The following is a 17,129-nucleotide window of genomic DNA, read 5'->3' as shown; positions in this document are numbered from 1 at the left end:
TAAATATGCAAGATGGCCTTATCATCCTGTCCATTCTCACCCTTCTTAAGAGATCCTGCGTTACTGTTGGCTCGTTTCCTACGCTCGATATCACGTTTCTTTTGCTTTTCTACACGATCTTGCTTCATCTTGACTTCCTTGGCATCGGCCGAACACTTATCCCAACTGGTGGTAAATTCTTTAAATATGCCAAAGAATTCATCGGGTTGCATCTTGACGGGATCCTCGCCATAAAATCGGACGACTTGATCATAGCATTCAGCCATCTTTTGGGAGATCATGCATATACGACGAAATTCGGTGGAGGCTTCTTTGAAAAACTGATGCATGGAAGAAGCGAATTTATCAAGACCGGGTAAAGCTAAACCATCATGCGGGTCATGTTCATGTAAAGGGAAATGATTGTTTAACTCGGTCTGTAATCGCTCTAGATCCGCTTCAATGGATTTGTACTCGGTCATCATCTCGTTACGGGATACCTTGGAGGCGAGTCCACATTCATCGAGTTCTTCTAAAAATGTCAGTGTGCTTGGGAAATTCTTTTCTACAGCGTCTACTAAGAAATGTAATAAGGTGGTGGATTTTGAAGTACCCTTGGTATCAATCAACTACAACTTTAAAAATGAGTATTCTATTGACTTTTTTTAAACACGTACACACACACACTCTCTCTCTCCACTTACCTTGTTAATACTCGCAATTTTAATGCCAAATGCTCCTCCACGATAGGTATTTCCATTTAAAAAGTTGCCTAATAATAGTACCAACTACCATGATTTTTTAAAGAGGTGTTAATAAAAGAGAGATTTGCTATCCTTTTTTTTTTTTTGTATCTTTCTTTTTTTTTTTTTTTTTTACCTACATGTAAGAGTTCCTTGAAATGTTTGGCATCTTTTAATGCTAAAGAAGCGTTGTAGACCGACGTCATTTGTTTATGCAATACAGTGTATCTTTCCCAAAAGGTGGATTTAAACAACATACATTCCAATCGTTCCTTTAAACGCTTTGTCTTCATCATCTGAAGACAAAACTTTTCAGGGATCCCTAAACGTTCGACTTCTTCCAACGAAGCCAATTCATAGGTTTGTAATTTGGCCCTTTCATCATCGGAAGGTAAATATTTTAACAAGTTCAAGATAATCTGTTCGTCTAAAAAATAGGCATCCATTTGCAAGAACGAGTAACGAATATCGTCAAATGGAATCTTTTTGATCATATTCTTGATAAAGATATTTAAATTGTAGGCCTTCTTTGTATCCAAAATATGCGTCTCTTGCTTTGTAGGTTTGGATTTGATGGCTACACTGGGCTTTTGTGCAAATGTTAATTCCACATCATCAAATACCCCTGCTTTCGCCAATTGGTACTCCATGATGGAATCCGTGGATTCCAGTTGTTTGTGCAAGGACATTTCAATATCCCGTTCAAATTCGTTCCAAATCGTTTGTTGAATATTGATAAAATTCATCTTTTCCCATTCCACAAACTTTAATTTTTGCTTTGCTTGAAACGCGCTCGGTTTACGTCCTGTCACACCCAGAAACGTGGGTGGTAAAGGCGGTGAGGATACAGGCGTGTTTGTCGCATTACTGTTGGGTGGTGCAGGTGGTGAAATATTGGCGGGGGGTAGCGATTCTGTGGTGGCTGCTGTTGTTGCTGCTGCTGCTGATGCGTTTGATGGTGGTGGTGGTGGTGGTGGTGGTGGTGGAGGGGGAGGAGGTGGCGGTGGTGGTGGTGGTGGCGGTGGTGGCGATGGTGCAGATGGTGCATATGTAAGGGGAGAAACAGAAACTGGTTCAGGAGGAAATGTATAATCCACGAGAGCATGATGTACAGGTGACACCAACAACTCACCATCCACAAGTACAGTATACCCATCCCGAATGACAGAAGGAGAATGGGGTGAAAGTAATGCGGGTTGAGGTAACAATTGGATTTCTTCTTCCACCATTTCTTCCAAAACCGAAAACTCATCATGAAGTGATTTTCTCGAATGTTGTGAACCTACTGTACTGGAGGTCGTTGACCGTACCACATCTTTATCCGAAACTGACGTCTTTAAACTATGAACACTCCCTACCGATTGTGATCTCGCTGTCCCCGTTGAGTTCTTAGTACTACTACTGGTGGGTGTGGATACCCTTTTCAATGAGGATGAACCTAAAGATGAATTGGAATCCATGGAACTCCCTCGTGATTTTGTTTTGGGCGGTAAATTAGGATTGTTTAATGTGTCATTGCTTGAACGTCGTACAAAACTTCCAATTTTTGATCGTAAGGATTGTCGAATGCCATTACCAGGTGCATGTTGTGGTTGTAAAGGTGGTGCTGGACTCTTTTGAACAGTGGGATCATTGACAGGTGCTGATTTAGGTGAAGGTAGGACGGTAGGTGGTGTAGTGACTACTACAGGTGCTGTCCAAGAACTACGTAAATCACTCTTTCGCATTGTAGAGGATGATGGTGCACCAAGTCCTTTTGCTGCTGCTGTATGTGTTGCTGTATGTGTTGCTGTTGTCGTTGCTGTTGTTGTTGCAGCGGATGCAGCTGATGTGGATGTTGTGTTGGGGAGGATGGGAGGAGTTCGAAAACTACGACGCTTGGGTGACGGATTACCATATTCTGTAAGATTACGTACGGAGTCATGAAGCTTACGCATCTTTGTTTCTGTCTCGATTAATTCAGTCTTGTAACGTTCTTCTGTGCTCTTAAAAAAGATCTTTAACATGGCATTTGTCTGTTTTGATAAACTGAGGTCTTTTTCCAGGTATTCTATCTTTGCCTCCAACGACCCGATTATGTCATCCGACCCGTCTGTTTTTTTTAAAAAAAAAAAAAGGTGATAAGTATATACAAGATATAATAAAAAATGTATATATATATATACCGAGATAAGCCTTCTTTTTGCTTTCGTCTTCGTCAGTTGAGAATTTAGGTATTAAGGTTTGTACAGTAAATTCACTCACATTGGAAATGTCGTCCGGATAAGCGATATTTTGATCCATGGCTACCTGCTGGACCAACATTTCAATCAGCTGACACTGATAGTTGCTAAGAAAAAGGGGGGGGGTCAGATTTATTCGAATTGAAAAAAAAAAAAAAAAATGAGATTGATTACCTCTTTTCGGGATTGTCTTGAATTTTAAGCAAATAACAAAGAATGTTGTGTAAACTCTGTGAGGCGGGAGTATTTTGTGTAGCTGTCATCAAGATTTGAAATAAATGCAATGGATCCATGGTGTAATAGGCTTCCATATCCTCTTGCATTGTATCTGCGTCAATCTCATCTTTAAATTTCTGAATGGCCAAATTGATATGTTCATGATGTAAATGGGCCATTTTTTCAAAGATGGTATGAATACCTGCGGCCTCTAATTCCTCACTCAAGAGGATGCGTTCCTTTCGATCTTCTACGATATCGGGTCTGACGAGTGTGTTGATGAAGAGGACACTGATAAACATGTACTGAGTAATTTGAGAATCACCGGAGCCTACCATGCCTGTCATTTTGAGATCTTCACTCGCCCCCACAGCCGATCCCATCTTGCCACGACCGTCCAATGTCTTTTCCAAGGCTTGCATCCATGCATCGAACCTTCCCAGAAACATTGCGCCCTTTAAGAGTTCCATGCCGTGTAACACCATGGATCGTCCGTTTGGTAAAAAACAAAAGGCAGTGAGCGATTCACACGCTTGCGTTCTTGCGGGTATATAAGGGGATATAAGTGAAATACAAAAGTTGTCTATGATGCGTGAGTGTTTAAATGCTTCTTGTAAACCAGACTACAAGGAGAAAAGGTAAAACAAAAAAAAAAAGTGAGTTTATATATATACAGGTTTTTTTTTTTTGGGTTTGTTACCTTTTGATTCATCAAGGTGTTTAAACATTTTAATATTTCTAATTCTATTTTATAATCGTTTTGTGTTCTAAATTCTCGGATTGTCATAAGCATAAGACTCTCTGTATATGTGGGGGATGTTTATTTTTAATTTTACCTGTTGGGTTTCTTGTGGATGATACCTAGATCTTTTGCTATTTTCTGCATACCACCGTCCTCGATGAAACGTTCTAGCCAGCTATATAAAAATAAATGCATGTTTCATGAATCTTTACTCTTTTTTTTTTCTTGTAGTACCTGTCTGATGTGCGGATGTAGTAAGATAATTCCAGGATCAACTCATAAGTAATGCCTTTTTGTTTTTGTTTATAAAGCATCTTTACGTAATTGGGAGGTGCTGATTTCTTGGTGGGTTTAATAGTTGATTTTAATTTGGATTGACTGGATTTCTTTGAAACAACTCTTGGGGTCAGAGGTGAATGTTCGTCGGATAGACTGGCTAATTGTTCAGCGCTTAAATCCAACTGCCTCTACAAAATTAAAAAACTTTATTAACAAAAGAGAGAGAGAGAAAAAGAAAAAGAAAACTTACTGCGACTTCTGAAAATAAGTCTTCTTCTTCTGCACTACTGGATTGATACTGGTCTGTATTGATCCATAACTTGTCTGGTTTAGACAAGCTCTGCTCTGCTGTTTTATTTATAAGAAAAGGAAAAAGAGATGAGAGATAAGAAAAAAAAAAAGAAGTGTTTCAAATGAGAATTACCAGCCATGTCTTGTTGTGGTTTGTAATTGGGAAAGACTTCATGTTTATTTAAAGAATATAATGTCTTTTCTTTCTTGGTGGGAGCATTGACACTGGTGACGGAGGAAATTGAAGTTCTTCTGGTATAAGGTCGTCGACTATTGGTCTTTCTACTATTCCGCTTATTCCCAATATTCGATATAAAATCCATTTTCCTTCCACATAAAAAAAAATTATTTTTTTTTAAAAGAGAGAGAGAAAGGAAACAATAAGAAAAAAAAAAAAATAAAAAAAAAGATATATAACACAGTTACACACCTCGCGATTTACACTTTTTTTTGTGACATGACGGCATGCTTTCATTTACTCTCTCTACACCCAAAGTCCCCCTCCCCCCCCCCCCCCCCAACCCCTTTATAGTGAGAGAACTGACTTTTAAAAAGAACCCCCCCTTCCCTTCCCCCCTTTTTTTGGTTGGTCGAATCATTAAAACAAGTGAAAAAGTTGTTAAGGTGTGCTTTCGTGTTTCATCCCTATTTAATATAACTCCCTTTAGTATGAAAAAGGAGATGTGTTGTCTCTCTTTTAAAAAGGGTTGTCAAATATCTGTCACACATCTCATCTTTTTTTTTGAAGGAAATAGAAGATTTTTTTGTTAGGTTTTAATTTTAGTAGTTATACCCCATCTCCGCCTAAAAGTCGGGCCAGTAGTGACAATGACTCACCCTAGGATTTAAGTCACGGGGACAAGGACTATAAAATATGAGCCTCCCAAAAAACCCAAAAAAATGTTTCTTCTTTTTCCACAAAATTTTTAAAAAACATCTTTTTTTTTTTTTCTAAGAAAAAAAAAAATACAACAACAGCTTTCACCCTTCATAATTATATGAATATTGCGTTCAATTTAATTACTTCCGGTCTTTTGGCATTTGATAAAACATATATCGACAACATCTTAATCAAGTAACAACACATCTTTTTAATAATAATCATACTTTACATATAAACAATGGCTACATCATTTGGTCTTACCGCTCCCCCAGCAACTTCCTCTCGTGGTGGTTCTGCTGTCAAGGTCTCTGAAGAAATCTTGGCTCATGTTCCTCTTGTTGACGTCAAAAAGGTTCTCATCGTTGGATCCGGTGGTCTTTCTATCGGTCAAGCTGGTGAATTCGATTACTCTGGTAACTTTTTTTTTTTTTTTTTTGACATGTGTCAAAAAAAGGCTAATCTAAAATAAATAAAATAGGTTCCCAAGCAATCAAGGCGTTAAAAGAATCTGGCATTCAAACTATCTTGGTTAACCCCAACATCGCCACTATCCAAACCTCTCACACATTAGCAGATAAAGTCTATTTCTTGCCTGTCACTTGTGAATATGTCTCCAACATTTTAGAACGTGAGCGTCCAGACGGTATTCTCTTGACCTTTGGTGGTCAAACCGCTTTAAATTGTGGTATCGAATTAGATCGTTCAGGTATTCTCAAGAGATTAAACATTAAAGTCCTCGGTACACCTATCCAAACCCTCATCACCTCTGAGGATCGTGATTTGTTCGTCAAAGCTTTAAACGGTACGCTAAAAAAAAAGAGAAAAAAAAATTTTTTTTTTTTAATATAGACGCATCTCCGACCGAATACTGAACTTGCCTTTTATAGAAATCGATATTCCCGTCGCTCAATCCACAGCTGTGGATAGTGTAGATGAAGCTTTAAAGGCCGCTGCTGTGATTGGTTATCCAGTCATTGTTCGTTGTGCTTTTGCTTTAGGTGGTCTTGGTTCAGGTTTTGCAGATAACGAAACTCAGTTACGTACATTGGCCACCAAATCATTGGCTCTTGTTCCTCAACTCTTGGTTGAGCGTTCCATGAAGGGTTGGAAGGAAGTTGAATATGAAGTCATGCGTGATGCTGCTAATAACTGTATTACTATCTGTAACATGGAGAACTTTGATCCTCTTGGTGTTCATACTGGTGAATCCATTGTGGTTGCTCCCTCTCAAACATTATCTGATGAAGAATACCATATGCTTCGTACTGCTGCCATTAAAATCATTCGTCACTTGGGTGTCGTGGGTGAGTGTAACGTTCAATATGCGTTAAACCCTAGAAGTTTAGAATACAAGGTTATTGAAGTCAATGCTCGTCTCTCTCGTTCTTCTGCTCTTGCTTCCAAGGCTACCGGTTACCCTCTTGCCTTTATTGCTGCCAAGATTGGTCTCGGTCATACTTTACCCAGTCTTCAAAATGCCGTCACTAAAACCACGACCGCTTGTTTCGAACCTTCGCTTGATTATGTCGTCACCAAGATTCCTCGTTGGGATCTTGCCAAGTTTCAATACGTCGATCGTCACATTGGTTCTGCCATGAAATCGGTTGGTGAAGTCATGGCTGTGGGTCGTACCTTTGAAGAGAGTTTACAAAAGGCGATTCGTCAAGTCGATCCTGGATTCCAGGGCTTTGATTGTCTCCCCCAAGAGTTTGAAGATGTGGATGATGTCTTGCGTGACCCTACCGATCAACGTTTGTTTGCTTTAGGTCAAGTGATGTTGAACAAGGATCAAGCTATCCGTGAAAAATACACGGTTGAACATTTAAACAAATTAACCAACATTGATAAGTGGTTCCTTTACAAGTTGAAAAAGATTGCTGATATTCAATTGGGTTTGATCGATCAAGCTGGTGTTCCCTTGGAAGATTTACCTACCGATTTGATCAAGAATGCCAAGAAGTCTGGTTTCTCTGATAGCAAGATTGCTTCCTTGATTGGATCTCAAGAATTACAAGTACGTGCTATGCGTAAGTCCTTGGGTATTATTCCCAATGTCAAGCGTATTGATACTGTTGCTGCTGAATTCCCTGCTCAAACCAATTACTTGTATACCACCTACAACGCTTCCACGAACGATGTCACCTTTGATGATCAAGGCACCATGGTTTTGGGTTCTGGTGTTTATCGTATTGGTTCTTCTGTCGAATTCGATTGGTGTGCTGTCTCTTGTTCTCGTGGTTTACGTGCATTGGGTGAAAAGACAGTGATGGTCAACTACAACCCTGAAACTGTCTCTACCGATTTCGATGAATGTGATCGTTTGTATTTCGAAGAACTTTCGTTTGAACGTGTGATGGATATTGCTGAATTAGAGTCTGCTAAGGGTGTTGTTGTGAGTGTGGGTGGACAATTGCCTCAAAATATTGCCTTAAAGTTACATCAAAACAAATTAAATGTGTTGGGTACCTCCCCTCTCATGATTGATGCCGCTGAGGATCGTTTCCAATTCAGTAAGATGTTGGATAAGATTGGTGTTGATCAACCTGCTTGGAAGGAATTAACGAGTGTTGAAGCTGCTTTTGAGTTTGCTCAAGATGTGGGTTACCCTGTTCTTGTTCGTCCCTCTTATGTTCTTTCTGGTGCTGCTATGAACGTTGCTTATACACCCGAGGCTCTTCGTCATAACTTGACTGATGCTACTAACGTCTCACCTCTTCACCCCGTTGTCATTACTAAATTCATTGAAAACGCACAAGAGATTGATGTTGATTCTGTTGCTAGTGAAGGTGTTGTCTTGACCCATGCTGTCTCTGAGCACGTTGAAAATGCTGGTGTTCACTCTGGTGATGCTAGTTTGATCTTGCCTCCTCGTGATTTAACCAAGAACACGATGGATCGTCTCAAGGAAATTGCTGATAAGGTCGCTCATGCGTTTGAAATCACGGGTCCCTTTAATATGCAAATTATCAAGCAAGAGATTCCTGGTCAATTGGAACCTAACTTGAAGGTCATCGAATGTAACTTACGTGCTTCTCGTTCTTTCCCCTTTGTTTCCAAGGTACTGGGTGTCAACTTTATTGATGTTGCTACCCGTGCTCTTGCCAAGAAGGAAGTTCCCCAACCTGTCAATTTGATGGCTAAGGATTACCCTTACCAAGCTATCAAGGTACCTCAATTCTCTTGGACTCGTCTTGCAGGTGCTGATCCTTTCTTGGGTGTGGAGATGGCCTCTACTGGAGAAGTAGCTTGTTTCGGTAAAGACAAGTATCAAGCTTTCTGGGCCGCTATTCAATCTACCCAAAACTTCCGTATCCCTCAACGTGGAGAAGGTGTATTGATTGGTGGAGATGAAGTGACGGATAAGAAGGATTATATCCATGTAGCCAAGACCTTCCATAACGAGTTGGGTCATCCTATCTTTGTACCTACCCAACAAGACAAGACCTTTTTGGAAGCGAACGGTGTACCTTGTGTGTGTTTACCTATTGCCTCTTGTGCTGAAGATAAACGTGTGTTGAACAAACTCTTCAAGGACAATGATATTGATTTCGTGGTTCATTTAGCCAAGATTCGTGCTCCCGATCAATTGGATGAAGGTTATGTCTGTCGTCGTGCAGCTGTTGATTTCGGTATTCCTCTCTTGAACGATAGTAAGGTAGCTGCACTCTTTGTGGACTCTTGTGTTCGTTATAGAACCGATCGTCCTCATACTGCTTCTGAAATTCCCGATGAGGTTAAGGCTTGGAGTGAATACGTTGATGCTAAAATCTAAATTTAGACCATTTTTTTTATTTTCTGTATATATAATTGTTTTTTTGAAAGAATAAAAAAAAAAAAAAAAATAATAATAATTTTTGTTATAAAAAGGGGGATGATATAAACAGTTGTTTTTATTTTTATATATATATATATGTATAAATGAATATGTGCTGTATAAAAAAAAGAAATGTTATGTACAATATATACAGAAAAGAAGTTAATGAACAAGGTTCATGGGATAGTTTCTTGCGTCGCCAACACTAAAGGATCTGGGTCGCTTGACTTGGGAGACAGCCTGTTCATGAGGTAATGGATTATTGGTGCGAATAATGGTGAAATCTTCCATCATGTGTGGATGAGAAGCAAGAATTTGTCGTAGTTCTTGACATGCTTCATCTTCTTGATGCATGGAGTAATAAAAAGAGGGTTTTTGTGGACGTGGTGCTACAATATTCATCTGCTGTTTTAAAATATATTTACAATAAAAAAAAAAAAGAGGGAAACCAGCAAACAACAACTCAAAAGGGGGGGGGGGGGGGAGAGGTGCCCTTTTTATTATTTGCCCAAGAGCGGAGCCACTTCCCCCCCCTAGAATATAAGGCTCATCTTTTTTTTTTACACTTCTTTTCTGACGTCTTATTTCCCTCATCTCTATTTTGGGGGGTAGGATCTACGATATTTATAGCACCTCTTCTTTTCTCTTATATCCCCCATGTGGCTTGTCATGAAAATATCTCTTTCTCTCTCTCTCTCTCTCTCTCTACTTTTTTTCCCTGTGGGGCTTTGCCCATTAAAAAGATTTAAAGTCAACAATTAGATCGAAAAAAAAAAAAGAGATTTTATTTAAAATCGCCCATTGTATCATCATCCTGTGCGACAATGGATAATTATTACCTGTGCGGTTTTCTTTTCAGCCAAGAATAACTTTTGTGTAGGCTTCAGAACGTGGCTTGAATTGGTGCGTATTTCATCTCATTCTTTATTTGGAAAAAAAACATTTATTGTTGTCTAAAAAAAAAAAATTCATTCTTCAGTCAAATGCATAACCCCTTCTTTTTTGACAGTGTTACAAAGGTCTTTTTAGCTTTAGCACAGATTTTAGGCGGTTGGAAATTCCTCCATTGTATCATCACATCATGTACTGGATAATAAAAAAAAGGGCTCCCATTTAAGTACAACTCCCTTAATTTTTACGCAGTTCTATAAGCTTCTACCTGGAAATTCCACACACTAAACAGATATCGGTAAATAAATCAGTCTTTTTTTAGAAGAAAAGGACAACTATAGTTACTCTGTGTTACATCTTTAACAAGAGCCAAAATAATTAATACTGATATAAACACTCTCTCGGTCCATACTAAACATGACACTTCCAACGTTTTGTTTATGATGAGCGTTTTTGCTTTTTCACCTTATGAGTACACTCTGTTATTCATTTATTTATTTTTTGGCCGATTCATTTAAAGCTCCAGCATTCAAATCCAAACCGGAGATGACTTCACTGTTGTATCTGTTCAAAAAAAAAAAAAGGCTTCCCGGTCTATTTACAATTTTGTATAAAGAACTCGCTTTGGAATGTTCAAGATTCAAGTCCAGCTCCTTCTTTTTTTTTTTTGTTGGCTGTCATGATTGCTGTGGCTCCCAATTTAACAGATTGTGCTTTGGCCCGATTATCGACTTGTACAAAACATGAATAATGTAAGCAGTTAATTTATATGCAGAAAGCGCGTTTTTTATTGATTGTATTTTTATTTTTATTTTTCTTCCTGGGTTGGGATCTCATAATAGAATTAACGTTGTCCATAAAGGTCACTACTCTCCTTGGTTAAGCCAGTCGATTAAATCTGTTGCGTGAACAACTGGATTTTACCGCCAGTGAAAGTATACCAAACTGTATAAGAACCAGTATGAATTGTCTTGATGAAATTATTCGTCAAAATGGGCCTGAGCAAACATCAAGACTGGATTAACTTTTGCTAAAGTGTGGTCTCCCTTTTTTTTTTTGCGAGTGGCGTTGATGTGTTCTACACGTCACCAGAACACCTTCAACAACTACAGCAGCATTCTCAAAGACAGAACTCACTTTTTTACAGCAGCCCTCTTGGTTGGTCTCTTTGACCTCAGAAACCTTTACTACTATTATTTTGGCTTCTTTTAATAAAATCATTTGTTTTGTTCTTTACCGAAATCCTTTCTGGAAATCAGCACTAAAATAGACTTTTTCCAGCGGCATGTGTACTATAATCTATATCCCCACATGTTATATTTCTTAGTTGATAGCTTATAGTCTGGTGCTCATGTATAAAGAACTTTTTATGTTGCTATGTATTTATCTTTATTTTACGTTACTTCTTTTCACTTAAAGTTGCCATTAGTAACGTCACTGGATTTAATATCACGTTTTCTCAAAGCTGCAGTGAATTTGGCAGACCCTTATCTTGACATTGACAAATCCAAGACCTATCTCAATTGAATGTCATACTTCAATTTGATAAATAACACCCGGGTTATCTTAAACTGGATCCGTGATATGACATAGATAAGTGCTTACATGCAATGGACATTTAGATGCGTACAGGCTGAATAAAGAATCTGTAGGAGCATATAAAAGAGTGTAGTATCTTACACTACGAAAATAGCCTAGTTCACGATGAACTATCTAGAATCATGTATCATCCCACACTCTGTTACCAGCCGGATGTTAATTGTTTTGAACGGGTTATTGCTACATTAGGTCAAGTACTTTTATTGAAATCTAGAACTCATAACTTTTTTTTTCTTGGTTCTCATGTTTTACGAAAAAAAGTAAAAAAAAAAAAAAAAAAAAAAAAAAAAATCGGGTAATACATTCGGTAGGATCGCCAAATCACGGTCTTACGTATGTCAATTTCCTCTTTTGTGTCGATACGGTAAATACGTTAATGCAATAGGCCATTTATTAAATGATAAATAAATGTCACATGTCTTTTACCTTTAATTTTTATTGAAAGTTTTACCCTATGATCTTCACACCCATCAAATTTAAAGCGAAGGCTGTTTTCACAGGTTAAAGGGAAAACATGTCTGTGAGGTTGCATACATAAACTAAGAGTGCTCATCATTTATCTCGATATGTTTATTCCAAGAACATACACATCCATCATGGATTGAGTTGAATAGATATGCCCGTTCCTACTTTTCAGGTGTCACAATAATTAATATAAAAATAATAACAGTAATTTAGGCAGCCCGCATACGACAATGCGGTGTTAAAAATAGTAAATTTCGGTTGTTTGCATAATCACCAATGTTTATTATTGAAACAAAACGTTGACATGCACGTTGTTTGCGTTGTGTAACTGTCATTCTCAATGAAAATAAAAATTAGATGGAAGTTTTTTTTTTTTATATAAAAAGTGCCTTCATTTTTGGTATTCCTTCTGCCACTTCAATAAACAGTAAAATGATTCAAACTAAATTATTTGTCACTTTTCTCTTCCTTTTTGTGATCTCCTGTGTATCAGCTGCCTCTAGAACAGGTACTGAAACCATCAAGGGCTTGGGAAAAAGAAAGCAACAAATTTTAAATAGTGGTGGTGGTGTATATGATATTGCTATTGCTATGCTTGAAACCACCAACCTGGGTACGGATTATGTTTATGGTGACGGCAAGACCGGTGATTCTGCCAACTTTGGTATCTTTAAGCAAAATTGGTTTATGCTCCGTACCTCTACCTCTCAATTTAAAAAGTACAACAAGAACAACTCCAACTTGGGTTCTGTCTTGAATAAGCATCTTGCTCAAGATATCAAGGCTAGACAGGAATCTCAAAAGTTTTATGGTCCTGATAAATGGTTTGCTGGTCATCGTAACGGTGAATCTGGTCTCAGTAACCCTTACACTGAAGACATTACGGATTATAAGAATGGTGTGAATTGGATTCATAGTCAGCTTATTAAAGATAAAAAGTATTTATCTGATGACACCAGATTCTGGATCTACGTCGTTCCCATTTAATTTACATAGTTTTTCACTTTATAATAAATTAAGCATTTTATCATTATATTTTATTTTTGTCTTGCTTGCCCGTCTATCATGTCACGGATTCACTGTCCACGGACCCTGGTGTGGTCGATGCCTTACTTTTTCTCCTGTAAGAAGGACGCTCTAAATTTTTTAAAAAATTAAAGCATATCACATATTATTTTTTAATGTTATCAGTTGGAAAGTATAGTATAAATGATGGTCTTAAATACAAAAGTACTACGCTCTATCGGTTATCTTAAGAATTGTGGTTAGTCCCGGTTCATGAATTTACTAATTCGTAATGTAGTCTGTATATAAGATCTGCTGGTTCTTGTGAAAAAATTTAATAAAATGCCTTAAAGAATATAGTGTAATCTAAGAGGTCGTAAATTTATATGTTACTGCTGTATATATTTAAGGGGGGGGGGGGGTTGGCTATCAAGCTTATTGCGATATTAAGGTAATACATGCAGTATGATGGCAATCTTACCTTTTTTTTTTCAATCTAAAATCATAAGCTGTACAAGAAATGTAGATTTGGTAAAAATTACTTAATCTAAAATGTGCCCAAGTCACTTCCTTATTATCTTCAACATCAGTTAACACAAGCTAAATAAAACAAGTTTGTATCGTCCACACACGCGCTCATTTAGGATACACAAGTTGAATGTGATTAAAATTAAATAGTGCGAGCCGATTCTTTTTTTTAAAAAAAACTATACTTTCCCAGGTGTCACAATAATTAATACAAATAATTTCGTGTATCGGCAGTGTCAAAAAAGGCAATCAAATGTTTACATAATCCAATGTTATGACTTATGAAACAGAAAGTTGACATTTTATGTTGCCGATGTTGTACAGTCGTCATCAGTACAAAAATGAAAAGGGCTTATATAAAGTGGCCTCATTTCTTCTTGTAATGTTGCTCTAAAAAAGACAATTATGATTCAAACCAGAATAATTAGCGCTTTCCTCTGTCTTTTTATGATCTCATGTGTATCGGCTGCCTCCAGAACAGGTACTGAAACTATCCAAGGCTTGGGTAAAAGAAAGCAAGAAATTTTAAACAATGGAGGCGGCGTTTATGATATTGCTATTGCGATGCTTGAAACCACCAATCTAGGTACGGATTATGTATATGGCGATGGTAAAACAGGTGATTCTGCCAATTATGGTATCTTCAAACAAAACTGGTTTATGCTTCGTACCTCCACTTCTCAATTCAAGAACTCTAACAAGGATAACTCTAATTTGGGTGCCGTCTTGAACAGTAATCTTGCTCAAGATATCAAGGCTAGACAGGAGTCACAAAACTTTTATGGTCCCGATAAATGGTTTGCTGGTCATCGTAACGGTGAGTCTGGTCTCAGTAACCCTTACACTCAAGACATCACGGATTACAAGGATGGTGTCAACTGGATTCATGATCAACTTGTGAAGGATTCAAAGTATTTGTCTGATGACACAAGATTTTGGATTTACGTTGTTCCCATTTAACTGATATCATTTTAATCGATTTATTGTAATTAATTATAAATATGTTATTACTTTACTTATCAATTTGTTTGCATGCATTTATTAAGCCATTAAGAAGTATTCTTACAGAGTTGCTGTATTAAGTGCTAGTTTTGTTACTGCCATGAGAAAAACGCTTTTGCATATACATGTAGTTAACGGATATCATATCACTTCAATACTAGTCGTTTTGCCTCTCCCTCCTCCTTGCGGGATTCCAGATTACAAGTTGATAAATGATAAATTGAAATGGGAATAAAAGAAATAACTTTTTCTATTGCACAATGTATTTCAGACGATTACCTGCGTTGTGCATTTTTTTTTTTTTTTTTTTACTTTACACTTTTCATAGTCATCCAAAGAAGCACAATGTAAAAAACAAGTGTATTAAAAAAACTTGCCTTAAGTTTTTGTTCAAAATTAAGAAAATACAATTATATCCTTTTAAAAATGTCAAGCGGAATTACAGATTCTCTTGTGCTCTTCCGTCAGTTAAATTAACTTATTGAAAAGGGTGTGTGGAATACAGATTTTGGTCTGTCGCAACATTTATTGTATTGAACTAAATATAAGTGGTAATTAATCTTAGGACGTGATGCCAACATATTACAACGTCTATGATGTGTGTGGTAATATCTAAGATCTAATCCAAGAGGTTGTGTCACTGCGTCATCTTATAGCACGTGTAAGATGATTAACAGTTACTTAAATTATTAACTGTTGTTAAGAGATAAATACACGCTATGAATGAAGATACTAGGCATAAAAAGACATAACAGCTACAGTATGCAACTACTACGGTACTTTTTAAGATGTAGCTGATGTTCGATCAGAGATTATTTTTCCTTACTACCGTACATGACCTTGTTCTTATTCAAACTACACGGAAATATTAACTAAAATATCAAAGAAAAAATAAACCTTGTGTTTTATCATTTGATTTGTAGAAAAAAAAATGATTTTGTTTTAAAATACCAATCTCATATATGGAACAATCCACCACACATCAGAGATTTTTATCAACTAAAAATTAACAATGAAGATCATATTTCAAAGTTGAAGCGGCCTCCATAAGGAACCAATTCGTTCCTTTCATGCGTATTATTGTCCAAAGCTGAATAGGCTGTAAATCTATTGTTCACAAACCTATTGCTATAAATAATGTTGGAATGGCTGTTTGTGTTTATTTCTTCAAAAAAAAAAAAAAAAAAAAAAAAAAGGCACAAATGGATAATGATTTAGTGAATGTAATTGTATACTAGCAAATACAGGTGTTTATTCAAAACCACGTAAAACCTTGAGTGTATTCATGAGTTTTATGGCCCTACAAAATATTAAAAAAAAAATTGAAAGAAAATAATTGTAACCACAAGTTGAGCTCCGTACAATTTTTGTTGCGGTATTAAGAAAAAAATTTTATAAAGTAATTGACCGGAAAGTTTCACGCCTTTCTGTACGCAAAGTTGCGGTCTTCGAAGAGATGAATTCATTCTTCGGTGGAATTAACAGTGTACTTTGTGAATTTGTCGAAAACAGTGTCTTAGAGAGTCTGGTGTCAACATTCGAGTTTAAGCGTAGGCATAAATTCGGAGGTTGTTCAATACTGGGGTATCGCCCGAGGGTAGCAATACAGCAGGGAAAACCTAGAGCACTGGTTCGGCTGTGAGATAGCACGTTGGAGAATCATTGAAGTACATTGCCACTGGGAATGGGAACTCCCTCTTTTTTTTTTTTTTTTTTATATATAGAAATCTTGTACAGAACATTTAGCTCATATTTTTTACAGTTTATGATAAAAAACTGTAGATCCTGAGCACAAATATTACTCTTATCATTTGATGTTATAACTGTTGATCCCTCTGACTAATACTTATATACTCAGCATGGAAGGGCTAAATTTAAAGACATATTGATTATTTACTATCACCAGATTATTACATCATGATCCAATAAGACGCTTAATATTCTTTCTAGAACTATCCCAGTTCTTTATATAAATATCCATAGTTTTTTCTCATAGACCATCAATACATTAGAATATATTTTTTTCGTCCATAATGAAGTGGCATCCAAGTTCTAACAGTATCACTTTTGGTTTATTTTTAATTTTGTTCTCCATGCAAAACAGGTAGATCGATAGTAACTTTAAAAGAAGAAGAAGCATAGCTGTGAGATCAATCTTTAATTTAAATATTACTCGCGGAATGCCAAGACAGCTATAAGCAATCAAGTTAAATATTTTTTCTGGCATATTGTCTATTGTAGAAACTATAAAGTTGAATTAAAAACAGTTCAAAGGAATCAGTGCAGACGTTTTGCTGATCCCATTTACTTTAAGACTTGGTGTCAATTGCTCTGATATTGATATTATTGAGCTTCAAGTGGACTTTGAAGACCTTCTTTTTAGTTGACGTTCTAGTAGCTACTACCGCAATTACAAATTACCATTTTTTAGATACAAAGATCCTCTTATGATAGAGTATTAATTGGTAAT

The 17,129-nt window shown here is 36.9% G+C and overlaps 5 protein-coding genes across 5 annotated transcripts; 3 read left to right on the top strand and 2 right to left on the bottom strand.

Moving 5' to 3' along the window:
- Window positions 1-4: 4 nt before the first annotated feature.
- EV154DRAFT_506020 (uncharacterized protein) lies at window positions 5-4,834 on the bottom strand (the record flags this gene model as incomplete). The annotated part of the gene is made up of 10 exons (XM_051601239.1): window positions 4,606-4,834; window positions 4,432-4,529; window positions 4,137-4,369; window positions 3,997-4,077; window positions 3,861-3,927; window positions 3,119-3,783; window positions 2,888-3,051; window positions 863-2,814; window positions 684-767; window positions 5-608 (listed from the first exon to the last, which is right to left on the bottom strand). Coding segments are annotated over exons 1-10 (4,138 nt in total), but the record flags the coding sequence as incomplete, so codon positions are not given.
- Window positions 4,835-5,390: 556 nt separating this feature from the next.
- EV154DRAFT_201635 (large subunit of carbamoyl-phosphate synthase) lies at window positions 5,391-9,170 on the top strand. Its single transcript, XM_051594341.1, has 3 exons — window positions 5,391-5,768; window positions 5,834-6,157; window positions 6,243-9,170. Exons 1-3 carry the CDS (start codon window positions 5,594-5,596, stop codon window positions 9,125-9,127), a joined length of 3,384 nt encoding a protein of 1,127 aa, XP_051458636.1. The 5' UTR covers window positions 5,391-5,593; the 3' UTR covers window positions 9,128-9,170.
- On the bottom strand, window positions 9,141-9,898 carry EV154DRAFT_506017 (uncharacterized protein). The gene has a single exon (XM_051601238.1). The coding sequence runs from the start codon at window positions 9,569-9,571 to the stop codon at window positions 9,332-9,334; it is 240 nt and encodes a 79-aa protein (XP_051458635.1). The 5' UTR covers window positions 9,572-9,898; the 3' UTR covers window positions 9,141-9,331.
- A 2,621-nt stretch (window positions 9,899-12,519) lies between these two features.
- Window positions 12,520-13,158, top strand: EV154DRAFT_463131 (uncharacterized protein). Its single transcript, XM_051597617.1, has one exon. The coding sequence runs from the start codon at window positions 12,557-12,559 to the stop codon at window positions 13,109-13,111; it is 555 nt and encodes a 184-aa protein (XP_051458634.1). The 5' UTR covers window positions 12,520-12,556; the 3' UTR covers window positions 13,112-13,158.
- A 904-nt stretch (window positions 13,159-14,062) lies between these two features.
- EV154DRAFT_463129 (uncharacterized protein) lies at window positions 14,063-14,678 on the top strand (the record flags this gene model as incomplete). The annotated part of the gene is made up of 1 exon (XM_051597616.1): window positions 14,063-14,678. One exon carries the CDS (start codon window positions 14,063-14,065, stop codon window positions 14,615-14,617), a length of 555 nt encoding a protein of 184 aa, XP_051458633.1. The 3' UTR covers window positions 14,618-14,678.
- Between the last annotated feature and the right edge of the window lie 2,451 nt (window positions 14,679-17,129).

The sequence above is a fragment of the Mucor mucedo genome (assembly GCF_025094135.1).
Source record: "Mucor mucedo strain NRRL 3635 chromosome Unknown EV154scaffold_36, whole genome shotgun sequence".
Classification (NCBI taxonomy): domain Eukaryota; kingdom Fungi; phylum Mucoromycota; class Mucoromycetes; order Mucorales; family Mucoraceae; genus Mucor; species Mucor mucedo.
The sequence above is the reverse complement of the archived record's forward strand: the minus strand, read 5'-3'. Positions and strand labels throughout refer to the sequence as shown.

What these genes read in the sequence shown, in the direction of transcription:
- EV154DRAFT_201635 (XM_051594341.1), top strand. Translation starts at nt 5,594, where the DNA reads ATGGCTACATCATTTGGTCTTACCGCTCCCCCAGCAACTTCCTCTCGT. An exon ending in TGGTGAATTCGATTACTCTG is followed by an intron (nt 5,769 to 5,833) that starts GTAACTTTTTTT and finishes TAAATAAAATAG; the next exon opens with GTTCCCAAGCAATCAAGGCG. An exon ending in GTTCGTCAAAGCTTTAAACG is followed by an intron (nt 6,158 to 6,242) that starts GTACGCTAAAAA and finishes TGCCTTTTATAG; the next exon opens with AAATCGATATTCCCGTCGCT.
- EV154DRAFT_506017 (XM_051601238.1), bottom strand. Translation starts at nt 9,571, where the DNA reads ATGAATATTGTAGCACCACGTCCACAAAAACCCTCTTTTTATTACTCC.
- EV154DRAFT_463131 (XM_051597617.1), top strand. Translation starts at nt 12,557, where the DNA reads ATGATTCAAACTAAATTATTTGTCACTTTTCTCTTCCTTTTTGTGATC.